This window comes from Anabrus simplex, chromosome 14 (genome assembly GCF_040414725.1).
Source record: "Anabrus simplex isolate iqAnaSimp1 chromosome 14, ASM4041472v1, whole genome shotgun sequence".
NCBI classification, from domain to species: Eukaryota; Metazoa; Arthropoda; class Insecta; order Orthoptera; family Tettigoniidae; genus Anabrus; species Anabrus simplex.
The window spans coordinates 50,130,103-50,157,937 of record NC_090278.1 but is presented as its reverse complement, the minus strand read 5'-3'; the positions used below and the strand labels follow the sequence as shown (position 1 = coordinate 50,157,937).

General features: G+C 36.2%; 1 protein-coding gene across 3 annotated transcripts; it reads right to left on the bottom strand.

Annotated features, from left to right (window-relative positions):
- Window positions 1-449: 449 nt before the first annotated feature.
- Window positions 450-27,835, bottom strand: LOC137502962 (uncharacterized). Of its 3 annotated transcripts, XR_011018964.1 has the most exons (5): window positions 27,698-27,835; window positions 24,421-24,502; window positions 21,240-21,341; window positions 12,098-12,643; window positions 450-1,071 (listed from the first exon to the last, which is right to left on the bottom strand). XR_011018964.1 is itself a non-coding variant. In XM_068230208.1 (4 exons), the coding sequence occupies exons 2-4, from the start codon at window positions 24,487-24,489 to the stop codon at window positions 12,380-12,382; spliced, it is 435 nt and encodes a 144-aa protein (XP_068086309.1). In that variant the 5' UTR covers window positions 24,490-24,502; window positions 27,698-27,835; the 3' UTR covers window positions 11,996-12,379. The 3 variants fall into 3 exon arrangements, 2 of the variants coding, with proteins under 2 accessions (XP_068086309.1, XP_068086310.1); XM_068230208.1 differs by lacking the exon at window positions 450-1,071 and having other exon boundaries at window positions 11,996-12,643; XM_068230209.1 differs by lacking the exons at window positions 450-1,071; window positions 12,098-12,643 and adding an exon at window positions 16,982-17,368.

Genomic DNA, 27,835 nt, shown 5'->3' with positions numbered 1-27,835 from the left:
AATCATGCTGCTTTCCTTTGTATCTTCTCCAGTTTTCATATCAAGTAGTGCTAGTGTGGGTCCCATACACTGGGACCATACTCTAATTGGGGTTCTTACCAGAGACTTATATGCCCTTCCCTTTACATCCTTACTGGTACTACAACCCTTAAATACTCTCATAACCATGTGAAGAGAGAGATCTGTAAACTTCCTTAACACCATTTCAGCATGTATTACCTCTACTCAACACAATCCATCAGCTGAAAGGCTATTCCAAAACAGGGTGATTAATTGTACGTAACAGGCACTTTCTGAAAATGTGCCAGGTGTTTGGTGATTAAAAAGCTGAATTTATTCATCCAACTTTAATCAAGGCTTCATATATGGTACAATGTATCAAAAGTTGACATAAAACCAATTCAAAGATTGTACATGACAATGAAGAAATACATTGAAGTTTATTTATTTATTTATTTATTTATTTATTTATTTATTTATTTATTTATTTATTTATTTATTTATGATCAGAACACCAAATTACAAAAAGATCCTTAATATGTAAAATAGTTATCAATCTAAAATGTAAAATATACAAATATTTATAAAGGACACAAATGTACCCAATAAAAACTGTACAATCCTATATTTTACATATTTACATAAACAATGATATAAACACAGGAAGCACACACTTAAATACAAGAGAATAGACAGGAAAGAGCAAGAAGAAAATTAAATAACTTTAAAAATATCATGTCAGTAGGAAGGACACAATAGGAATGTATCTAGGTTCTCGTTTATAGATAAGGTATTAAACAATGCTGGAATATGTATAGGGAAGGCCTTTTGGTGAGAGAATTCCGGGAGTAAGGAATGTGGAAGAGAGTCTTTATTCTGGTACTATGGGATAGGACGTAAAAGATGAAGAAAGAAACTAATTCTGCTGACCGAAATAATCCATTAGCTGCTTTAAGTTGGCTACTTTCCTCCGAGCAGAAACGGTTTTTAGTTTCGCAAGCACTTGGTTAGCGCTCAAGTTGCTACAGACAGGGATTCTGGCTCTGACGAATGCTCACAAGCAGATGACGACTGCAGAGAAGAAAGATTTTACATGGTGAATGTACAATCACAAAAAAATAAAACAGTATCGTATAAGGTCCTTACATGTACAATCTTCTCAGAAACAAAGGAACCTATAGATATAGGACCAATTGCAGAGACGATGACTAGTTTTAAGCCCTAGACAACGTTTACCTAAACAATGTCTAAGCAGATCACAATCTTCCATTTCGTAAACAACATTTAGCCGGTGTTTAGCTATACATCCTTGAAAGTTTCAATACTGGTTCGAAAATGAAAATTGGTATATCTTCCATGCAACTCATTGCTTGTCACAACCAATGAAATTCGTTGGTGCATGCGCCAAACATTAGTCAGCTGTCGTCTTCCTACACATTACTCAAATGTGGCTAAGCATGAGCAAAACTTGCTTACAGATAGGAATATTGCTTTTGATAGAAATAAAATCTCACAATAATATCAACACTAAAATGACACACCACCGTACGAGGAAGTGTACCCATGAGTAGTGTTGTTATGGTGAGTGTAATCTAAATAGTTTCTGCAATGGGAAGATGGAACTATAGTACTGTGTATGATCTCATACCTACATCTATATGACCCGTACAACATGTTCAAAATGCACCATTGGCAGCCCTGAAGATTATAGTTTTCCCATTTTTACATCAGTCAAATACTGGGGCTGTTATTATGACCACGAATCTTCCTTCCCACTCCTTGCCTTTTCATCTCTCATAGTTGCCGGGCTCTTACCTGAATTTGTGCAACGATTCTCCTTGATAAACCCACAAATACAACATACTTTTTAGTGTCACTGTTATGAATGCTTACTTGGCAGTAAATGTAATAACTGAATCCCTCCCGGTTGAAATATGTGACGGCCTTCTGACGCTCGGGACTCTGATAAGGATGTAGTGGAAGTGACCTGTTAATTCCAGGGAAATTATCACAAAAATATCATAAAATATATCAGTAGCCAAGAATTGTAGTCAAGTTGATAGCTAACGGACTGTCCTTTGTGTCATATACTTCATGGTATATAACCTCTGAATGTGATTCACTCCTATAATTTGAGATTAAACCATGTTCTCGGCAGTGTTTAAGCATGTTTAAGCATAGTCAGTTGAACATATGTTTCATATAGTGTCTAAGTGATAAATAACGTATATTCAATGCGGCTGCCATACTTGGACATGGTTTAACCGTAAACATCATCTAAATTCCATTTCTGCAATCGACCCATAATGTTTGGTGTGGGTATTCAAAGGGTTTGCATCTACACAGGAGGTGAATTGTATTTTGCTAATATTTAAAATTAACTCCAATAAAACATCAAATGCGAGGAGCATACAATACCATATACTTGCTTTTTTCCTTAGCAATTATATAAAATGGTAACAGAACAGATTTGAACAGGCTAAGACAACAATGTTAAAAAGTAATCAGATAAATGAAATTCTGGTCCACAACACATAGATTGATGTCTGTGTTTTTAATGGTCTTCAGAAGGATGTCTATAATACATTCACAACTAGCTTCCGATATTTGTTTATAATTGAGGAGCATTTTTTTAAAACACGATAAATGCAGATATTTTCAAAATTGAGTTATGCATCTAATATTATCAGTTTGACCTTGCTCACCAACCTGCACAATCATATTTTGCATAAGTTGATATTTACCATGTATAGAAATGGGTTGTCATTTAAAATGAATAGTGAAAGTGTTATCACATATAATAAGACATAAGAGGGTCTCCATATCAGTACAGGATACCTACTTTGCATACCCAGTGGAAGTTGAAGTTCTGAAAAAGAAATCCAGACATGAAGCATTGCTAACATACTCTGTTTTACCAAATAAAAATATGGTGAGCAAAGAAAGGAAGAAGTATGTTAAAGCTCTGCTGAAATATTTTGAAATACCGGATGATGCTGTGGACTTCTACAGGGTCATGTTAGAAGACACATAACTGCTTTCTGATGGCTGTGTGTTGTGATGAGTTCTCAGATTTTAATTGAGTAGACTTTATTTTGTAAGACAATTTTAATTTAACCTGTGTGATATTAATGTGTTCATGCAAGTTACAATATGATTGATAATATAAGTTAATACCTTATTTTGTTTTGTGTTACACTGCTTGATGCTAAGTATATCAGAATTCAATAATATTATGCAATATTACAATACCAAGTAGCCTATAGTATGAAATGTATTACAACAGTGCTCAACAATCAATAAATATTCAAAAAATGTTATTCACAAAATAGCAAAAATAAAAGTAAGTAAATAATTCCATAAACAAAACTATATCATTCAGTTAGAGTATTAATGTAAAGTTCACATTTACCGGAATATTTGCATATATCGACTTTTGAAAAACTTGGGAAAATTATCTTCTCATACTAGCCAACTTTCCCAATTTAGGCGTGAGACTCCCGATTTTCGACAGTGTTTCCCGCCTCCCGATTTTAGCTTTTTTTTGGTGAACTTCAGAAAAATTTTTCAAATCCCGCCATTTCAGCGTTGTACACAAGTGGCCAGAAGTCCTTCGCTCACTGCCGCTTTTAAATTAAATATGGACGTTTATTAAGATGAGAATGTGCGATGTTTATTCAAGCCAGTATATCACAACACGTATTTCGATCGGCAATCTCTTGTTCTCGCGTGCTATGTTCGTGTTCGTTCACATCAGTCTAGTCAGTTGTAGAGACTAGCCACTAGGTTTGGAGTTTTTTAATAAATTAGACAGAATTTCAAAGATAGTGACTGGTGACTTTTCTAGAGATTTTAGGGCCCATTCGGAGACAATTCTGGGGAACTTTAATTTATCGCTTGAAAAAAATAGTATTGCGATTTGCATAATCGCGCGGGTGGGTGATGCAATATATTCTGTGCACTTGCTAAGTAATGGCATCTACAGTAAATGCATGACTGATTCACACATGTGGAGCATAAGTTCAGGTACTATTTTTGAATGACTTATCAGAGGCAGATCATCTCACTCACATACTTCCCGTGAGGGACTAGCGATGTGTAACCTTGTAGCCTCGTATAGTAACAGTCATGTTTTCAGACAATAAGTATTATAATATACAATAGTACTCCTGTATTACACAAAATATATAGAATAAGCAGTTTTGACCAATTGTATCTCCCGATTTTCATATCCAAATCTCCCAATTTTTGGTTTTGTAAAGTTGGCAAGTATGTCTTCTAATCTCATCTCATGCACCCTTTTAAGGTTTAACAAGATCTATTCAGGTACCATGCTTGTCTCTATTGGAACTAATGAAAACGAAAACCAACAACCTGTTTTCCAGTCAGTGACCGGGTCAGGGATGGAATGAATGAACCATACACAGTAAAACCTCATTAATTCGAAGTCGTTGGGACTAAAAAATTGGACTTTGAATTACGTGATTTCGAATTAACCGCCAATTCGCAATTCAGAAGTACCAACTCTTGCTGCATTACAAAATGTTCTAAGGTCCGTTACTGCATGCAGTTAACCTTGATTAGGTCCGTATTGACGACAGTGATTACATACAATTTACAAAATATTCGTTTAATGTTAACCTAGTCAATACTTACAATACCACATTTTGTGGTTAAATAATTATAAAAAATAGAAAGATCGTGAACATGTTTCACCCTTCTTAATGGGCATCATCAGCACAATGGATAACCTTAAAACAAATAATTACAATTAAGACTGTTTACAATTATTGGTCATATAAAATTGGAATGAGACGTTGTGATGTTAAAAGTTATTTTCAATATCATGATTAAAAAGTTTGACGTGAATGTTACAAACACAAGTTAAAACTATTGTAGTACAATTTTACAATATTGTCTAAAAAATATATATTTATATTGGTGAGAAGTTTTTAAATCGGCATTCGTCTGGAATTGAAATGGATCCTCTTCTTTTAACTTTTGGTGAAAGTCAATATTATTGTCGTGTTAACCACCAAGTAGATTTAAAGAATAAAATATGTATAAAACATGTTCCTATTGTAGAAAATTAGATCAGGAATGAACATTTGGTGTTTCTTCTTGAGTTAAATTGGTTAAAACACTTTCAGGTGAGAATACGTTAAAATGGAATATACGTTCAAAATTTTTTCCGAAGCACTAGTTGGAATATTTATCACTATAACACTAGTCTTCCCATTTGTTGTGTAAATCTCAGTGGTTAGAATGTTGATAAACTGCAAAGAAATATAAAAACGCATTTAATGTGTATGTATAAAAAATGGAAGTGATTGTATAGTGTTATGGGTTACGTAAAAATGGATACTTACTCGAATGCCGTAGAGTGTCTATCTTGTTCTGTTATTAGCGTTAGTCTGACTGGTGTTCCTGCTCTGTGTATTGTATGTATGTGGCGGAGGGAGGGAGACGGGTTGAGAGAGGGAAGAATTGGGCGGAGTAATACGTATTGGTATCGGTATGGGAGGGGATTATTCAGAGGGGGAATTGTAGGTTTAGTATTCGGGCGGGGGGGGGGGGGTGTAGATGGAGTTGTTGAATTGGCAACTTTTAATATCTGCAGAATTTTCTTTTGATTTGGGATAATTGTTTTCAATAACTTAGGTATTAATGTATATAAAGAACTCTTAATCTCCGTGTCGTCATTAAGGTTGCGATCTTTATTAAATGTTTTAACCAGATAAATGTAAATATTTTCTAGTTCATTTAGTAGTTTTCCCTTATTAGTATTCCTTATTATTGTCAGATCTTTTTCTACTGAGGTAAAATGGTGGCCCGTTTCCTTCATGTGTGTACTCATACTGGAATATTTGTTATGTGTGTCGGCAATGAAATGTTCCATATATCTTGTAATAAAACTTTGCCCAGTCTGGCCAACGTATCAATAACCACCCTGCGAACATGTCAATCTGTATACTCCTGAACTTAAATATTTGCTGTTATTATTATAATTAAAAAATATGTTCTGTGTAATATTGGTTGTTCTGTAAGCTACGTTTATATTATACTTGTTAGTAATTTGGTGAATAGTTGGGCTATTATATGTGAAAATGGCATGTTTATTTCTGTTGGGCCTATCTGGTTTGAGGTTAGTGGATAGCTTGTTTTTTATTTTATATATCAGACGGTTTATCATTTCAATTTTGTATCCATTGGTTACTGCAAGATTTCTTATGTAATTTAATTCAGTTCTCAAATTTACAGGAGATAAGGGGATTCTTAAGGCTCGATATATTAGGCTGTAAAAAGATGCCTGTTTTTGCGATCAAGGATGTAATGAAGAATTATTTATTGTAATTGACGAGTGTGTAGGCTTTCTGTGAATTTGATATTCTAAAGAGTTATTAGATCGGGTAACTTTTATATCCAAAAAAATTGAAGAGCCTCCATCTTCATCTTCTTTTGTAAAATTTATGTTGGGGTTGATCTTGTTTAATTAATTTAATATTTCATTATTATTGGTGACATTCTTGCAATTATGACAAATGTGTCATCCACAAACCTTAACCATAAACTAATTCCTTTTATGTTGGTTTTAATTTTTGTGCGCTCTAACGTATCCATACAGATATCGGCTAGGATACCAGAAATAGGGTCTCCCATCGCCAAGTCATTCTGTTTGTAAATTCTACCATTAAACGTGAAATAGTTATCTAATGTAAATTTTAATATAGTCATAAATTCTTCGATCTCCATTTTACTGAGGTTACTGTATTTACTGATATTGTTGTATATAATATCAATGGTGTCTTTAATCGGAATATTTGAAAACATGTTAACTACATCGAAAGAGCACATTATGTGATGGCATTGTAAGTTGAAATCGTTAAGGGTCTTGCAAAAATCAATTGAATTCTTTAATGGATGCTTGTTATTAAATGTATAGTGTCTTTTGAGGAAGCTATGAATATATTTAGAAATTTTGTACGTTGGACTATTATGACAGTTAATGATGGGACGTATTGGGATATCTTTCTTATGTATTTTGGGGAGGGTTCTAGCTTTAGGGAGGCTGGGATTCATGTTTATGAGACTTTGTTGTTCCTGGTCATTAAAAAGAAAAGTTGATTCTTTTAGCAATGATATTATGTTTCGTTGCATTTTTGCTATCGGGACTGTTTACTATTGTATAGTTGTTATCAATAGAACTATTGAGCCTCCTTTATCAGCTTTGGTTACAATGATGTTGTTATTATCTATTTTTGTGCTCATGTTCTGTATTAATGTATGTTGTTCATGGTCAAAATTAGTGTTCAGGTTTTCTGCTATCCTTGGGAGTTTTTTCTTTATATCAGATCTTAAATCATTTTGTACATCACAAGGTAATTTGGAAATGTTACTTTCTATTTCGGCTATGGTATCTATAATATCGACTTCTTTATTTTTGTTAGGCCAATTATGTTTGGGACCTTTGTATGAGTTCTATCTCTTCATTCGAAAACTGTATATTCGTCAAATTTGTTACTACAGGTGTGATGGAATGCATTAGATTTGTCTTCTGTTTATCTGTATTTAGCCTAGGATGTTGAGTTTGGGTTGTTTTTAGCTGCATAAGTTTTTTGTCGAGTGTTGTCTGTTTTTTGTCCATTAGTTGCGTTAGTTTGTTGTTTACATCCTGCTGGAATGACTTCCATTCTAATGGGACTAATTCTTGGGATACTATTAAATGCGTTTTATATAGTTGAAAATTCAAATGGGCTTTCTTCTGGTATCTTATTTTAATTTCATTCCTCAACCAAATGTCATTTACTCTGTTTTGTACCTTGTACCTTCAATGCCGACAAACATAACAAATATTCCACTATGAGTACACACATGAAGGAAACGGACCACCATTTTACCTCAATAGAAAAAGATCTGACAATAATAAGGAATACTAACAAGGGAAAACTACTAAATGAACTAGAAAATATTTATCTGGATAAAACATTTAATAAAGACCGCAACCTTAATGATGACACGGAGATTAAGAGTTCTTTATACACATTAATACCTAAGTTGTTAAAAACAATTATCCCAAATCAAAAGAAAATTCTGCATATATATAAAGTTGCCAATTCAACAACTCCATCTACCCCCGCGAATACTAAACCTACGGTTCCCCCTCCCGTACCGATACCAATACGTATTACTCCGCATAATTCTTCCTTCCCTCAACCCGTCCCCATCCCTCCACCACACCCATACAATACGTGTAGCAGGAACGCCAGTCAGACTAACGCTAATAACAGAACAAGATAGACACTCTACGGCATTCGAGTATGTATCCATTTTTACGTAACCCATAACACTATACAATCACTTCCATTATTATAATAATTTCGTACGGCTATTTCTAGCCGAGTGCAGCCCTTGTAAGGCAGACCCTCTGATGAGAGTGGGCGGCATCTACCATATGTAGGTAACTGCGTGTTATTGTGGTGGAGGATAGTGTTACGTGTAGTGTGTGAGTTGCAGGGATGTTGGGGACAGCACAAACGCCCAGCCCCCAGGCCATTGGAATTAACCAATTAAGGTTAAAATCCCCGACCCAGCTGGGAATCGAACCCAGGACCCTCTGGACCGAAGGCCAGTACGCAGACCATTCAGCCAACGAGTCGGACACTTCCATTATTTATACATACACATTAAATGCGTTTTTATATTTCTTTGCAGCTTATCAACATTCTAACCTTTGAGATTTACACAACAAATGGGAAGACTACTGTGATAGTGATAAATATTCCAACCAATACTTAGGAAAAACATTTTCAACGTATATTCCATTTTAACGTATTCTCACCTGAATGTGTTTTAACCAATTTAACTCAAGAAGAAACACCAAATGTTCATTCCTGATCTAATTTTCTACAATAGAAACATATGTTTGATACATATTTTATTCTTCAAATTACTTGGTAGTTAACATGACAATAATATTGACTTTCATCAAACAGTTAAAAGAAAAGGATCCATTTCAATTCCAGACGAATGCCGATTAAAAAACTTCTCACCAATATAAATATATATTTTTTAGACAATATTGTAAAATTGTACTACAATAGTTTTAACTTGTGTTTATAACATTCATGTCAAACTTTTTAATCATGATATTGAAAATAACTTTTAACATCACAACGTCTCATTCCAATTTTATATGACCAATAATTGTAAACAGTCTTAATTGTAATTATTTGTTTTAAGGTTATCCATTGTGCTGATGATGCCCATTAAGAAGAGCAAAACGTGTTCATGATCTTTCTATTTTTTATAATTATTTAACCACAAAATGTGGTATTGTAAGTATTGACTAGGTTAACATTAAACGAATATTTTGTAAATTGTATGTAATCTCACTGTCAAACATAACCTCACGCAGCGAAAGAAAGAAAAAAAAAGCACAATTCAAAGACGAGGAGAAATCTATGCTGGCTCCCATGTGCAAGTGCTTTATTCATTGGATTACTATACTGTATGCATTTTAGATGCCTTGTATTTACACAGAAAGTACCCGATGCCCTTAAAATCAAACTTTCCTATGACTCTATCCTTGTATGATTTCCCGCCATGGCACTTCTTTCGTACTTCAGAAATGTAAACACTTGCCGCGTCACAAAGTGTTCTAAGACCCATTAATACATGCAATCACATAGATTCACAGTTTAAACTTTTCAAATGCCATGGAAAGAACTATTTCCGAAATATGTCTAACAAGGTGCATTTACAATGTTCAAATAATGTACTTGGATAAATCACTGACAAACATAACCTCACGCAACGAAAGAAAAAAAAATCTCGCAATTCGAAGATGGGGATAAATTATGCTGGTTCCCCTGTGCAAATGCATTACTTTTTGGATTTCTGTACTGTTTGCATTTTTAGATGCTTTGTGCTGGCATGGAAAGTACCCGATGTCCTTATAACTCTGTGGCATATCAAACTTTCCTATGACGAGGGGATAAAGTTTCTTGCCTCCACGTGCATTGCAACGTACTACAATGACCCCCATCCCCAACCATTGTACTATTCCCTGGCTGGCACATTCTGCTTTTAAACCATGAGATCATTAGGGCTCACATTAAAATAAAGCAATGCAGTTTCGTTGGCAATGACAATATTGTTCGGTGCCTACGAATTTATTATATGACCCACGTTTTTTCGTCAACTGTCGGCATCGCCAGGGTTCGCTGATTCTGTTTTTCTATGCACTGCTTATTGCGTGATATTACAGCGTTCCTTAAAAGCTTGAATACAAAAGAATTCCGAATTCATTCAATTTAGCAATCATGAAGTGCACTGTAGACCCACCGAAGTGAGTGTAAGTGCAGAAAGCTACCCCTCAGCGTTCTGGAACACGCGTTGTATTATGATGCGAATAAATTTTGAGTTAAAATTACTCTGAAACATACTATTGTTTAAAACTGTAAAGGCAGTTTCAAATTAAAAGTCTGAATTTCGGTAATGGGGCCGGCATTGTACTTCGAATTACGAATTATCCGTGTTTCGAATTAAACGATTTAAATAACATGCAAAATGTATCTCATTTTTGCGCGAACGAGAGCTTCTTCGAATTAGGCGAGATTTTGAATTAACAGATTTCAAATTATCGAGGTTCTACTGTATAGGCAATTATTACGATGGGGTCGCCACTCCCAAAGTGATATATTTATGACTAACAGATGCAATGAAATGATAACGGAGACTGTTGCTGGAATGGAAGATGACAGGGAAAACAGGAGTACCCAGAGAAAAATCTATCCCGCCCCATTTTGTATTGGAACTAAAATCGATAAAAATTTGAAATGTTTCATGCATATGCCTCTATGTGAAAATAAAAATCACTTTTCCTGAATAATGATATTTGTTGCAAATGTCGAGCTTTGAATTTTTTTTAAACAGTGCATGATTAATGGGGTCATCCCCAAATTTTTAAAATTCAATCAGAGGGAACAGAAAGAAGCAAAATGGAGAAGGTCTCAAATATGAACTAATGATATTTGGTTAGAAAGTGAAATCAACTTTCACTAACAAAAAGTGTTGTTGAATGATAAATTATATGAAACTCACTTAGAAGCACTCCTTATGCTGGCTCCATTAGAATGGTATTTGTTCTAATGTCATATCAATTCTAAATTATCTAATATAATTTCTAAGAAAGGCAAACCCTGAATAAGAAATTAGACAACTTGATAAATTCAGAAATAAGTCACCCCCCAAAGCTGACTCAGCTTCTCAGACATTGAGTAATCATGAATTTCATTCTCCAATTAAAAAACCTAACTAGTGTTCACTTTAATGAGATGGATCAAGGTATCCTAAGCAAAGGTCCCAAATATAACTGGGTGATCCCTTCAATGAACCATCATTTTGCTACCACTAGAGAAGAAGCAGAATTACCCCTTAACGACATCCCTTTGGATAAACAGGATGAGGTTGATGTGAAATTAAAAGAAAATTGAATGAGGTACACAATAAACTAATAAAAGAAAATTTCACCGGGCCCAAAAAAACACCTAAACAATCCAAGACAGAAAATTAAGATAATGACCTAATAGTTATTAAGGCTGACAAAGGGAACGCTACAGTTATTCTAGCAAAAAATGATATCAATAAAATCCAAATTCTTCACAGAAAATAACTTCAGTGAAATGAACAAAGACCCCAATAACAAAATACAAAGGAACTTTAAACATATCTTGAAAAATACTAATTTCTCCTTAGAAGAAGAAAAAATTGCCAACTTAACCACTATGAGCCCACGGCTTCCCTCAGCTATAGCTATGCCTAAAAGTTAAAAAAAAAAAAAGTGTCATTACTAGACCAATAATAAACTGTAATAACAGCCTAACCTATAAAATATCACAATTAAAAAACTAAAGAAACACTAGCATTCTTTAGCCAACACGTCAATTAAAAATTCAGCAGAATTTTGTAATATCACTAAAATATTAGAATGGAAACACAATCTGACCGTTCACTCAATTCATATAAAAAATGAATGTAAATATACCTATAAGACACCACTGATCTAGTTAAAGATAACCTGAATAAATTTAGTTACCTTGGAAATTGAAGAATTCATAACAATCAAAATATAATGCAGTCTCAAGATCTGTAGTGTTATATAGTTACTTGTAAATGCAAAATGTTCTAGTAATAGTTTTAAGTTGTGGGAAAGAGATTTCAGAAGTCTTCGGTCTTACAGTAGGTGTAGGATTAATAGTGTGAACGATCAAGTGTCTTTTGAAACTGTTTACGAGCATACGCCTTCCCGCAATATGCACAATTGTAAGGTTTCTCCTTGGAATGAGTAATAAGATGAGATTTCAGGATATATCGCACATTAAAACGATGGCCACATATTGGACAAATGTGATCTTTCTGCCCAGAGTGTACTAGTTTGTGTACACACTATGCTGAACGATGTGAGAATGACTTTCCACATTCTTTGCATTACGCGAGGTTTATGCCCAGAATGTACAAGGAGGTGTTCCTTTAAACTCGTGTTAGAGGAGAGATACTTCCCGCATACTTTACACTGACGGGCACTTTTGTTTTGCCCAGAGATAGCCGGCCGCATTTCAGAGCGTGCAGAGAGTGTGTGGTACTGCAAATCAAAGTACAATATTTAGACTTGAGACATGCAATGTTTAGTGAAATAACAAGCGTTACAAGATATTAGAATCATTCTCTAATGACAGTTTTCACTTTACAAAGGTGAAAAAATGAGTGTATCCTCCTAATTCAATACAGCATATATTCCCTCATTAGACGGAGTAAGCAAATTTAAACATGTTTCGGCTAATTTGAGCCATCTTCAGTGAAAATGAGGGGGGTTGAAATAATTTACAAAACAAAAGTTAAAAATGCCAAAAAAAACACAATGAAGTAACAAATGAAAAAACAAAAGAGAGCGTAGGCAGAAACAAAATAGCATAAATATACAATATCTACATCATTATGTGGAGTGACAAAATTCAGTGAAACAGGTGTTAAAGCAAAAATAATAACTGATACTAAAAAAGTGTTAACCTAAGAAGAAAAGAAATGAAAAGAAATGATATATGGAAATGAACAATAGGTGCACATGGTGAGGTTTGGGACCTCATAGTTTACAAAATATTGGTTTTGTAACAATAACAAAAACAGGTTGAAATCACTGTCGAAAATTCAGGCAGAAAATCTGTCTTTGTAGAAACCCATCACATCGAATTGGCTAGGAGGGGAGTGGGAGCGAAAAAATTTGAGAAATCAAACCTGATGTAACATGCAGGCGAAAAGCCTGTAACAAGGAAAAAACACAGATGAAATTTAAAACTTTAGAAACAGCACCATTCTCAATATCTTCTCAATCTAGCGGTCCCTTTCTTGAATTATCGTTTCATAATGTTGGCTGGTTGGTTTGCATTATTATAAAGGGTTGGAAGGGCTGTGACATAAAATTGAGAAGCTATGTTAAGGAGATGACAGATGTATGGTAAGCTGTGAGTGACCTAGTGCAAACCATCAATGAAGTTCCAATGGTAACGTGACTGTTACTTTGAGAAACCAGGCCATTCAAGAGGATAACCACGTACTAAGCACCATGTAATACCAGATATACACTGCCAGAGAAAAGCCATGCAACATCCTCAAGGACTGCTTTCGGTGGCACCAGGGTATATTATCTGCATACTGAAGGGTTGTTGTGTTAGTAATTCACTGGTCACCGACATCAGTGATCACGTGGTGCTGAGGACGCTAGTCCGTGCTAACTCTATTCTGCATGTGCAGGAAGTAACTGTGCTGATGCTACAGGTGAACGTGTTTGCAATATGCATTCCAGGGTACAACCATGCCCTGCTGACGAGTGCATGCTCCTGTTGAAGAACTGCAGCCATTTGAATGGCGCCATATTAAGGGCCTGTGGGTAGCTGGATGGACGTATTGATGGATTGCTAAACATGTTGGGCACATTGTATCAAAGGTGTGTCGCTGCTTTCAGCAGTGGTCTGTGGAATATTCCTACAACCATACTAGTAGACCAGGCTCCGGATGTCTGCGGACATGTCAAGATCGACGCATTGTGTGATCAGCGTTGGCCAACCGAACATATTCCAGAAAAGAGATTCAGTCATATGTTGCACCTGCTGTGTCACCAAGGACCATTTGGAACCATCTGCTTGCAGCAGGATTATGATCATGTGTGCTTCTGGTCAGGCTACCGCTGACACCACAACACCGCCAAGCATGGCTACTCTGGTGTACACCACCCCCCTAGCTGCCTATCTACTGTGGACCGGTCGAAAGTGGCTAGAAACTGCCAGGAGCTGAATCCGCGCCTCTTAGACTAGAGAGAAAAAGTATAAAAGGCATGTACCCAAAGCAGAGACCAAATAAAAATGAATAAGTTTTATTAACATAAGATTGGCAAAAGAATTAAAATGTGAGCACAAAACAAGCAAAACGGGGAGATACAGGGAGGTGAATACTCATATACATAGTCCGTGAGGGTATCTTAACCACAATAGAGTCATTCGACTCGTTAAATTCAATCTCAAGAAGTTTTACACTGTCGCAGCAGAAGTATTGTGAAAATTGACCCAGTTATATTCCATTATTACCAGACAGTGGTAATTAAAATTTGATGCAAAGCATTTCTTTCTCAAGAGCAAGATGTCAATAAGAGGTGAAATTAGCAGCTTTCACACCAGAGAAAAATATTATTTACGCAGCTCCCCAGATAAGACAAGGTTAAATCAATTATTTTAAAAGGAACATGGCTCATAACAATCTCCAAAGAGAATGTACTCCCCAGAAATCGAAACACCAGAGAACCAAAGCTGGCAAAAAAAGAACAAATATGAAACACAAGGAGGTTGAAAGGAGTTGCCATAGTTATGGAAGCAAATAAACATGAGTCAAATGAAACAAGTGGAATTGAGAGTAAGATCCGAAAACAGGCAAATAAACTGGCTGAGCAAGGCGAGAACAATAGTAAGATAAAATAATAATAATGATAATGATAAAAGCAATATCCATAAGGCACTGAAAAATAACAGAAATCTGACAATCACACAACACCTACACCCACGCACAGATGCAGATACCAAATATGAAAAGTAGAATAAATAATATAGTATCAAGAAACTTTACGATAAGAACTTTAACAGCAAGACAAGGGTCAGTCGATGGCTTTTGAGCTTGATCTGAGAGCACAGATCAGATATCGGGGATGCCGCAATATAGGTCAGGTTCACCCAGTCAACACCATAACCAAATAACAACACACACACTACATAACACATTCATACTGCCCATAAAAGTGAACATGCATCATACAGCATTAATGTTAAACCATATTACAGAATATAAGCTCAAGCCAGACATCAAAGCTGAAAAGAATATAAAAGGCCTCTAATCAAAAACCACAAACAAACTCAACACACACACAGATCAAATGGATCAGTGTTATGTTCCACCCCTACGCAGGAACGACTACATAACAAACAGACATGAAGAAAAGGCAGGACACTGAAATAAGTCTGCAGCAAATAAAAGAATGCCTCCCATAAGTCCAACTCCTCGTCCATGTCATGGGAGGTGGGCAACGGCATGAAGTAAGGGATTGCCTGCAGGGGTGATGTACATCGGGGACTGTGTGTGCCCCGTGACCACTACGGTAGCTGTGAAGGCCCTACAGGAACCCTGAAATGTGACAGCTAGCGGGGCTCTGGTGAAGTCCTCAATGGCAGATGCGGTAGAAAAAGATACTTTTGGAATGGCAAATCTGGCAGGCAAGGCAACCTTCCCATGGGGTTTAAAGAAACAGCTGTAAAGCAGAACAGACTTAACATTTGTGTTAAAAAGGAATAACATCCGGCCATCTTCTGTTGATGATATGTCTTAGACAGCGATTCACGAAGACACGCAGTTGTTTAGTCATCTTCTGGGTAACTTTCCAAGTTTCACAGCTGCAAAGCAGAACGTACTTAACATTTGTGTTAAAAAGTCGTAGCTTAGTTTTTCCAGAAATATCTTGTTTCTCCATATAGGATACAATTGAACAAAAGCACCATTTGCTTTCCTGATACGACTCTTAATGTCTTCTGCTCCTCCAGTCATAGTAACCATACTCCCAAGGTATCTGAAGGAGTATACTTTTTCTACCTCTTTATCATCTACAGACAATTTATCATCAATCTTGGAATTGACCCTCATCTCCTTGGTCTTATTAATATTTATTTAAAGTCCAGCATCCTCTGCCACCTCCTTCAACCGCTTAATCTTCTCTTCCATATCTCTGAACCATTGACCCAGAAGGCAGATGTCATCTGCAAAAACAAGATCTTCTAACCTATCTTGTAGGCCCCACTGGATCCCCCTTTTCCAACCTGGATACACTCTCCTGAGCACACTATCCAATACAAGTAGGAAAAGCGGAGAAAGAATACAGCCCTGTCAAACTCCCGAGGTCACATCTATTGGTTCAGTAAGATCTCCCATATGCAGAACCTGACATTTATAACCCTCGTACATATCCTTTATAATATTCAGAATCTTTTGTCGTATATCATATTCTTCAAGTGTTTGCCACATAACTCTTCTATTTACAGAGTCGAAGGCCTTCTCAAAATCAATGAAAGTCAAGTAGAGTGTGTTCTCCCATTCTGCACTTTGTTCCAGGATGATTCTCAGAGTGTTTATGAGATCAACACAGCTATGGTGTTTACGAAAACCAGGCTGTTCCCTTCTAAGGCGCAATTCCACAACATCCTTCACCCGCTCTAAAATGATCCTTGAAAGCACAAGGTTACTTTGTCACTTCCGAGTGCGTGATTCAAACTGATGAACTTGCTGTATTTGTTATACCAGAGCACATGCCACTGCATTGCTTCTGGGAACAGAAGGGGAGGAAGGGAAAATGGGTCAGGTTCTGAACCCCAAACCTTCCTGAATAAAAAGACAGTAACCAAGCTTGGAATTTTACAAGGCTCTATTCTTGAAATCACAGGGCAAAGGATCTGAGCAATTTGAAAGAGAGGTTTGTGACTTCTATGTGCAGTGACAAAGACTGAAATCATTATCCAGGTAGTGATGACCCTGATATGCTGTTGCACATATCAACTGATGTATTTCCACAAACTGCCCATATTACTGATATTGATATAAGAATGCACTAACACTAAAGTGCTATACGAAAAACTCTACCATCTAAATATAATATATATTGAGGTGTAGGCTATTTAACATGAATTTCTAGTTCCTCTTTTATAAATGGTTCATAAAATACATCCTCAGGTTCAGTCTTCATATCCATCAGTTCATCAGTGGGCAGCTTCACATCAATATCCTAAGAAACAACAGAGAAAGAGGGAAATGAAATTCAAATCCAAGTGCATACCTGCCAACTTCATAGTATTAAAACTCACAAAACGTTTCCTTACCAGCAAATTAGTGCATGGGATCAAATGAGCCATAGTAATATCAAACTGAGTTTTTAATATTACATAATATGAGAGCTTAAAACCTTATTTGTATGCAGTCCAAGTCATCAGATGTCAAAACAAGGGGAATCACTGCTTTGTGGTGAAGAGGGATCTTCAAAGGCTAAGAGAGACAACCCCTACAGAAAACAGCAGTCTTGGAGGCTTAGGTGGCAGTCCCACCACCAAGCTCGGGTTGCTGTGGGCTAATAACTCGTACATGTGTGTAAAAAAAAGACCTTTACACTTGCATTAATAAAATATGGACCAAGTAAGGACATAGCACAAGAACAATAAAGAATACACACAATATATATCCACGCAGGACACCAACATCATGTGTCACCTAAGGTACAGAAATGTTACTAGCATGATTCCACCTTTGACTTCACAGCAATTGGTAGTAAAGATAAAGAATGATTACCAAATACAATGAAATATGTCTCCATTTGAGAAACAAACACCATCTATGGACATGTATACTTTTAAAGCAACATGGATATGGCCCATGCATTTGCCCAGCCGAGCGTTGCAGACAGGTCCCGAGTTATTTCATGTGACTGTGGATGGAAGTTAATTTTGGGTTATGTGAGAACATTTTGAAGGTCATATTTGATATAACTTTGTTGTGGATGGTTTTACAAGTTCGATAGTCGCATTTGCCTGGTGTGTTAATGGGAAACTACAGAAAAACATCTTCAGAACTGCCAAAAGTGGGTTCGAACCCACTATCCCCCGAATGCAAGCTCACAGCCATGCGCCTCTAATCGCAAGGCCAACTTAGTTGGTTTTTGGATAAGTAAATGGCGATTACTGGGATAAAACTGTAGAAAATACTCCTATAGAAGTTTCCATGGAAATAATTGTTTCAGTTGGCCTTATTAAAATTTTTTTTTTGCTAGTTGCTTTACATCACACCGACACAGATAGGTCTTACGGTGATGATGGGATAGGAAAGGCCTAGGAGTTGGAACGAAGCGGCCGTGGCCTTAATTAAGGTACAGCCCCAGCATTTGCCTGGTGTGAAAATGGGAAACCACGGAAAACCATCTTCAGGGCTGCCAACAGTGGGGTTCGAACCTACTATCTCCTGAATAGTGGCCGCACTTAAGCGACTGCAGCTATCGAGCTCGGTATTATTTAAATTAGAATAGTAATTCACTGAATCATTATGTCACATCAATATGTATGCATATTTTTATTCTCAAGTACAGTACTGATGTACTGTGGCATATACCAAAAGTTTGAGATTTTGTCTTAAGGACACAAGGTAGAGTTGGGTAACTGAAAACCTACAACCTGTTTTCCAGTCATTGACCGGGTCAGGGATGGAATGAATGAAGCAGATATATGCTCTTAGTACGATAGGGTCGCCACTCCCAAAGTGATGTATTAATGACTGATAGATGCTATGAAATGAGAATGGAGAGTGTTGCTGGAATGAAAGATAACAGGGAAAACCGGAGTACCCGGGAAAAAACCTGTCCCGCCTCCGCTTTTTCCAGCACAAATCTCACATGGAGTGACCGGGATTTGAACCACGGTATCCAGCGGTGAGAGGCCGACACTCTGCAGTCTGAGCCACGGAGGCTCATTTGGGTAACTAAGCACAACAAAACAAGTTTTTAAGATGCCACCTTAATCCAATCCTATTAAGCATAGAACATTCAAATTTTACACAGCACTATATTGTTCTTTTTTTCTTTTTTTGCTAGAGGCTTTACGTCGCACCGACACAGATAGGTCTTATGGCGACGATGGGATAGAAAAGGCCTAGGAGTTGGAAGGAAGCGGCCGTGGCCTTAATTAAGGTACAGCCCCAGCATTTGCCTGGTGTGAAAATGGGAAACCACGGAAAACCATCTTCAGGGCTGCCGATAGTGGGATTCGAACCTACTATCTCCCGGATGCAAGCTCACAGCCGCGCGCCTCTACGCGCACGGCCAACTCGCCTGGTATATAGTTCTTTAACCCTAAACAAAAAAATATATCATTTATGCATTTATTTTAAAAATTAATGTGTAAAAAATTATTTTTTACTGTATTTTTCTCTGAAGGTGCACTTCTCACAGAATGTGGCCTAGGGAGAGCAACTAAACTTCATATATATGATTTATAGACATATATTTTCAAACTAGGTCAGATATCTTAATATTCCTCACAACTTGGCCATAAAATATATATTAAACTTGAACCACCATATTTTTTAACAGTATTTAATATTTTTTGTGATCAACAGTTTATTTACTTTTAAGATACCTTCCACCTGTTATATAGCTATTATAATAATAATAACGTAAATGTTTCCACCTTTTCAATACAATATATTCACAAAATTACAAAATTATACGGTACTAGTTTCGTATAACTTTGTAATTTTGTGAATATATTGTATTGAAAAGGTGGAAACATTTACGTTATTATTATTATTACTTATATATTATTCTCAGTTCAATACGGACCAAAAACATGAAATTCATAACCATCAATATAGCTATTATCCTTGTGGATACCCGCAGCAAATAAACAAAATAAAATTTTAAAAAATGTATCATATAAATAGAATAGTAAAGTTTTTGATTGTAGTCATCACTGTCATATGTTATTACAAATCCTATATCAACTTCTCTACAATTCTTCTTCTGTGAATCTGTCTTGAGACAGATTGAAGATAATTTCTAAGTAGTATGTGACCCAACCATATTTTTCTCATCCTTATTGTTTTCATCAGGTGTCTCTTCTCTCCTACATTTCATAGCACTTCATCATTTCTCACTGTATCTGTCCACTTCACTTTTTCCATTCCTCTCCATATTTCAAAACTTTCCAAATACCTTGTTTCATTCTTTCTTAACGTCCATGTTTCAGCTCCATACAACACTACACCCTACACACAAAACACTTCGCAAACCTCTTTCTTAAATTAGCAGGGATTGCCTTAGATGTCAAAAGCCCTCTCACCTTTCCGAAGGCTTCTTATCCAGTAGATATTCTGCTTTTTATTTCTTCTCTACAGCTTCCGTACCATGTCAACAAACTTCCCAAGTATCTGAATGACTTTACTAATTCCAATTTCTTTCCCTCTAGTGTTATATTAACATCAATCTCCTCCTTTCCTATTCTCATCACCTTAGTCTTCTCAATGTTTATCTTCATTCCGAACTCTTTGCCCACTCTCTCAATATTTTCCAACATGACTTGCAGATCTTTTTCTGATTCCGCTAATACCGCCACATAATCTGTGTATTTGATGGTCTTTATTGGTTCTGCTCCCACTACACTACTCCTGGTGAACATTTCAAATTTTCAAGAATGCATTATACTCTACATAAACTTCCAGCTTACAAGGTTGCATTTAGGGTATATATACTACAAGCAAAAGAAATGTTAAGCACTGAACGAAAATGGTCAACCAAATATCAGAAGGATCTGAATCCAAAACCTCTTTGAGTACAAAACACATCAACCAAGTTTGGAATTTTACAAGACTGTATTACTGAAATTGCAGGACAAAGGACCTGAACAAGTTGAAATAGATGTTAGTGACTTCTATGTGAAGTGATAAAGATTCAAATCACTGTCCAGGTAGTGATCATCCTGCTAAGCTATTGCATACATATCAACTCATGTTTTTCCACAAACTGACCACATTATTGATATAATACACTAACACTAAAGCGCTATATGAAAAACTGTATTATCTAAATATATTATGAATTGACATGTAGGGTACTTAACCTGAATTCCAAGTTCCCCTTTTATAAATGGTTCATAAAATACATCTTCAGGTTCAGTCTTCATATCCATCTGTTCATCAGTAGGCAGTTTCATATCACGATCCTAAGAAACAACACAGAGAGGGAAATGAAATTCAAATTCAAATGCATACCTGCTAATTTCATAGTGTTAAAATTCATAAAACTTTCCCTTACTAGGAAATTAATGCATGGGATCAAATGAACAATTGTAATATAAAACTGAGTTTTTAACATTACATAATACATGGGCTTAAAACCTTACTTATAAGTAGTCCAAGTCATCAGATGTCAGAACTACTTCATACATATGTGCCAAAAAAAAAAAAAAATAAGAGTCCTTTACACGAGCACTAATAAAGTATGGACTAAGTAAGGGCATAGCACAAGAACAACACAGAATACATACAATATATATCCACACAGGACACAGAGGTCACATGGTAGTACAAGAATCATATTTAAAAAAATGCACCTTTGACTACTCAGCAATTGGTAGTAAGCATAAAGAATGATTATCGAATATAATGAAATATGTCTCCATTTCAGAAGCAATCACCATCTATGGACATGTATACTTTAAAAACAATGCCGATGTGGCTCGTGCATTTACCCAGCCGAGCGCTACAGATTGGTCCTGACTTATCTCGTGTTAATGCAGACTGAAGTTCAGTTTGTGTTATACAAGAACTTTTTGAAGGTCATATTTGATATAACTCTGTTGTGGATGGTTTTGCAAAGTTGATAGTCACATTTGCCTGGTGTGTTAATGGAAAACCACAGAAAATCATCTTCAGAGCTGCCGATGGTGAGGTTTGAATCCACTACTCCCAAATGCAAGTTCACAGCCATGCGCCCCTAATCGCACGGCCAACTTACTTAGTTTTTGGATAAGTAAATGGTGATAATTGGCATAAAATGGTAGAAAATACTGACATAGAAGTTTCCATGGAAATTATTGCTTCAGTAGGCCTTATGTAAATTACAGTAATATTTTACAGAATCATTATAATGTACTGTGGGATTTTACCGAAAGTGTGAGGTTTTGTCTTAACTTCCTTACAACTGTTGCAGATAAAATTAATGAACAGAACATTTAAAAAAAATGTTAATCATCCATATACCTTAGCTTGGCATATTTAGAGAACTAGCACAAGTAGCCATTATTTCCAGAGATTGTATAAAGGAATGTAAAAATAAATTAATTATTTTTATAGGCAGTTTTAGCATAAGAAACATAAACACCATGAGGAGGTATTCATATTGTGTTTCTCAATATTTTCTGTTTTTGGTTTCCTTTTTTTTAGTACTGTTCTACTGGTTCTTTAACATAGCACCAACATGTCAAGGGTTTTCAACAACGCATGGATGGGAAAGGGCCAGAAATGGCACGATAGCAGCCACGGCCTCATTTAAGGTATTGCCTCAGCATTTGCCAGATGTGGAAATGGAAAACCTAAGGAAGTCATGTTCAAGGCTGCCAATGGTGGGATTTTATGGTAGTCAGTGAATTGTTCAGTTTATAACACATTCTTAATAAACAATATTTATGACCTTTTGCACTGGCACATTCATGTACATGTTTTTGTAACTGAATAGTTCAGAAAACAAACTATCTACGATAAGTCTTTCATTCTAGGGCAAAATGAATCAGCGTTCCTTCTGAAGCCAGACAATGGACTTCCTTCGAAACCTCACAACCTTGATAACAGAAAGCATTTGCATTATGGCCTCGTTTTATATGATGCTGCTCATTTCCAACTCGTGAAAGAAACGGGCGGTGACTGAGGAAAAATGCCAAAATATCAATATTGCCACCGATTGTCCCCGTGATTCCTTCCATACAACCTCCATTTCTGCCATTACTTTTATGCTCTCGATCCTCTTAGATGTTGAAGGTCAGACTTTTTAGCAATTCATTTATTACCTTTCTGATATTGTGAAAAAAAGGATAACTTCTGTCCATTTACAAAAATTAGAAAGTACCTAAAAAAGATAACATATGATAACACAATTCAGTTTTTGATGAAGTTGTTGTGTTTTATTATTCCTGGGTAGGTTTTGGCACACTGAAGAACTTAACACTTGTAAACTGCAACATACATACATTATCATTATAGACCATTATGCCTTTCAGGGTTCAGTATGCAAGCATCTGTGAATTTACTAAACATTGCCACAATCCTCTATTTGCAACTAGTGCTGTGGCCTCATTTAGTCCTACACCTCTTATCTTTACGTTGTTAGAAACTGAGTCCAACCATTGTTATCTTGGTCTCCCTCTACTTTTCTCACCCCCCATAACAAGAGTCCATTATTCTCCTAGGTAACCTATCCCCCTCCACTGCCTCTAATGCAATAGTAACAATTATATCTGAATGGTCCACTTTCTCAATACCTTTATTATGTAATGATAATATTACATTTATTGTGATAATGGGACTAGTTTTGGCCTTGACTGGCCATCATCCTTGGAAATTGGGTGATCGTAAGTCTTAAATGGTTCTTCTTCTGAAGGTCGTCAAATGAGGAAACAAGGACAGCACACAAGAATGTGTCTTAATTGCTGAAACATGAATTTCACCTGCGCTCTTTATATTTGTAACCCCTTGACAGAGAGAGCCCCAACATTATAAAAACTCCAGTAATTAAGCTACATGTTGGTCTGCAGATTATTATCTAAGGTATCTGAAACTACATTTATATCTGGAATTCCACTCAGAGGCCCCTTGACACCAAAAGTAATAGGTATTATGGTCAGTTTACAACCTAACTGAACTTCATCTTACCACGTCACTAACAGTGCTTTCTACTAAATGAGGATCTAACAATATCCATAATTTTATCACTAAGAGTAACCTAACCCCCTTTACAGTATCAATGATTAAGATTGTTGCATGACGTAACTAAAGTCTACCCATATACGGTCACTAACAGTGCTTTCAGGAGAACCAGAATCTAAATTTTTGTTGCTGTTAAGAATGTAGTTATGCAAAATCACAGTCCATACTGTACCTGGAAGTGAAAAGTAGAGTGAGGAGAGAGTAAGTAGGAGGATGGCATTACATTAAAAAAAATAGTCATTTATTTAATACTGATGAGGAAATTTTAAAAAATTTGATTAAAATAATAAACGATGCAAGTGAGATTTGAATTCCACTTACAGCATTATTCAGTTTTCCTGTACCCGATACACATCCAGGCTCACATTTGATATAAACTGGCTGCTCCATTATGAAAAGGAATCTGTAAAAAGATGAGCACATCATGGAAATATATAACAATTAGAATGATCACTACAGCTATTTTGAATGCTAGTTTTTCCAACAAGGCAGTACAGAAACTCCCTACTTAAAAGCAACCAGGAAGAGATGAAACAAAAAATGAACTGATGAAATATGCCTGGTAAAGGTATACCATACAACAGCTCCTCAGCTATAGTAAGCCATATATGTACTATGTTTAGCTGAGAGCTATGCTGGAACATACACACATTTATCCGTAATCTCTGTTATTTTAGATATTTTCTTTTTTGCCCCTTCTCACCACCGTGCCGATACGGCTGAACTTGGGCTTAAATGACATCTGGAGTGTTACTATTCACCTCAGTGACCACAAAACCTATGGGTACGACACTATTCTTGATTATTTTCATATGCCAACCCCTTCCTACCTCTACCCTCGCAATCTGGTGAACACAATATATGATACAGACATTTGAACAGAAGATCATCTTAGGAGCATTATGGTTCCCTTACTGAAGAAATGTAATGCTAAACAATGTGAAGACTACAGGACAGCTAGTTTTATATGTCATGTTACTAAGGCAGTGACCAAGATAGTGCTGAGAAGGATAGAAAAGAAAATAGAAAAGAAAATGGGAGATGACAGGTTTGGTTTTTGAAAGGGAAGACTAACCAGAGATGCAATTGGATGCCTAAGGATGTTAGAAATGAATAGGGAAATGTAAATACATTTCAGTGATTGGGAAAAAGTATTTGACAGATTGAACTGGTGCATTCTGATGAGGTTTCTGAAAGATACTGGTGTAGACTAGAAAGACAGAAGACTGATAAAAGAGTTGTATAAGAATCAGAAAGTGATGGTTAGAGTAGATGAATATGAAACAGGAGAAGTGGGTATCGGAAGAAGAGTGAGACAGGGATGTTGCATGTCACTGGCTATGTAGAAAAATTGTTACAGAATGCCCTGGAAAAAGCAAGAGGCATTGTAGTGGGAGGAAAACCAATAAAGACCAAAAAATAAGCAGATGATGTGGCGATATTTGTGGAATCAGAAAAAGATCTGCAAGTCATGTTGGAAAATACTGAGAGAGTGGGCAAAGAGTTTGGAATGAAGATAAACATTGGGAAGACTAAAGTAATGAGAATAGGAAAGGAGGAGATTGCTGTTAACATAACACTAGAGGGAAAGAAATTGGAACAAGTTAAGTCATTCCAATATTTGGGAATAGAATGGAAGCTGAACAGAAGAAATAAAAAGCAGAATATATATGGATAAAGAAGCTTTTGGAAAGGTGAGAGGGCTTTTGACATCTAAGGCAATCTCTATTGTTTTAAGAAAGATGTTCGCAAAGTGTTTTGTGTGGAGTGTAGTGCCACATGTGGTTGAAACACTGACATTAAGAAAGAAAGAAACAAAGTATTTGGAAAGTTTTATAATATGGTTGGGGAGAAGAATGTAAAAAGTGAAGTAGACAGATAAACTGAGGAATGATGAAGTTCTAAGAAAAGTAGAAGAGACATCTGATGAAAATGATAAGGAAGAGGAAAATATTCTGGTTGTGTCACATACTACGTAGAAATTGTCTTCAACAAATGCTGATGGAGGGAAAAATAGATAGAAGAAAAGGAAGAGGAAGGTTTGGAAAGTTAACTGATGTCAAACAAGGGAGAAAATATGAACAACTGAAGTAAGATGCTCCGGATAGACAATCATGGACGCTGTCCAGTTGATACCTGTCTCAAGACAGATTCACAGAAGAAGATTTTCACTCAACAACTGCCCTATTCCTCTCTAACACTTGGCAAACAGAACTCCTTGTGTACTACCTTGCCCTCCTTACATCTATCACCTAATCTTCTCCACGCTTATTGACTCAGTAGATTCCACTTTCTTTGCTTCAATCCTCCTATTATAGTGTGAGAATTCTAGTTCCATTCTGAGGTGTGCATAACCTTACTTAGAAGTGACCCAACCATTTCGTGAGACGGATATACTCGTCTTTTCTCTTGACGCAAGTCACAATACCATGAAAACATCAGTTCTCTAGTACTGGGACTTGTTGAAAATATACTAGTGACCTTCTTTGAATTTGAACAAGGTTTCTTTAATCTTAATGGTTTCAAGGACTTTTAGGCTGGGTGACCTCAGTTAAGAGATGACAATGGCTAGAAATATAATATACTCATTCTTAATCTACGATTTTATCCTTTCTTTGTAAAAAGAATGGCCAATACGATTAACTGTACATTCTAAAGGGAAACTGATGTGCCCAATTCACTCACGCTCAACCATAATTCAAAACTCTATCAGAGTTTATAAGGCATCTGAATATATCCCTTTCATCTTTTTTAGAATAGATTACATCTAAGATCTTCCCACAATGGTTAACTTACATATCGGGAGTTTATAAAACAAATTTAGAAAACCTTACTTGAGAGGAAAGAGGCTGAAGGCTTTCAACACCATTTATAACCAACTAGCATGTGCCTGCGGTTTCACCAGCATTTATTATTTCAACCATGTTCGATGTTTCTAAACCGTTTAATTAAATGCAAAAGAAAAACTATATTTATTAACATACATCATTTTCACTTTTAATATTGGTCATTTTCTATTATTTTAATATTTCACTCCCTTTCCACCTCTGCCCGTTGGGGTGTCTTACCCTACAGTTTTCTTTCCCAAACAGTAAGTCACATGAGTATCATGTTTGGTTCAGCTATGCTGGAACATGCACACGTACATCCGTGATCTTGGTCATTTTGGACATTCCTTTCACCCTTTCTAACCCCCAACCCGATTGGGAATGAACTTTGGCTCAAATGGCATCCAGAGTGTCACAGTTCATCTCAGCTACCACAACGACTATGAACTTGCCACTAATATCGGTCATTATTGGATTTTTACATTTCACCCCTTTCTGTAGGGGTGCGAGGAATTTCTTGCCCCTACAGTAAATTTTCCAGATAGTAAGTTATATGTGTATCTAGTTTGGTTGAGAACTATGCTGAAACATACACACACATATTCACACGTAATTTTTGTCATTTTTGACATTTTCTTTCTTTACACCTTCTAACCTGCTATGCAATGGGGACCTTTTCTTTATACCAAGTTCCGATTCAGCACTAGGGAGCTCACGTATCAAGAAACGGTTCACGAACTATAGTTGAAATTGTATTAGGCCTATTTTACCTGACTAAAATGTCATTCGTGAGACTTCGCAAGAAGAAGAAAATAAGTAAATTTAATTATGAAATGACCTCGTACGACGTAATGGATATGTTCAGTGAAAAGAACGGAAAAAAAATCACGAGTACTATGGTAGCAATG

What these genes read in the sequence shown, in the direction of transcription:
- LOC137502962 (XM_068230208.1), bottom strand. Translation starts at nt 24,489, where the DNA reads ATGGAGCAGCCAGTTTATATCAAATGTGAGCCTGGATGTGTATCGGGT. An exon ending in CAGGAAAACTGAATAATGCT is followed by an intron (nt 21,342 to 24,420) that starts GTAAGTGGAATT and finishes GTTGTTTCTTAG; the next exon opens with GATCGTGATATGAAACTGCC. An exon ending in AAGGGGAACTTGGAATTCAG is followed by an intron (nt 12,644 to 21,239) that starts GTTAAGTACCCT and finishes TTTGATTTGCAG; the next exon opens with TACCACACACTCTCTGCACG.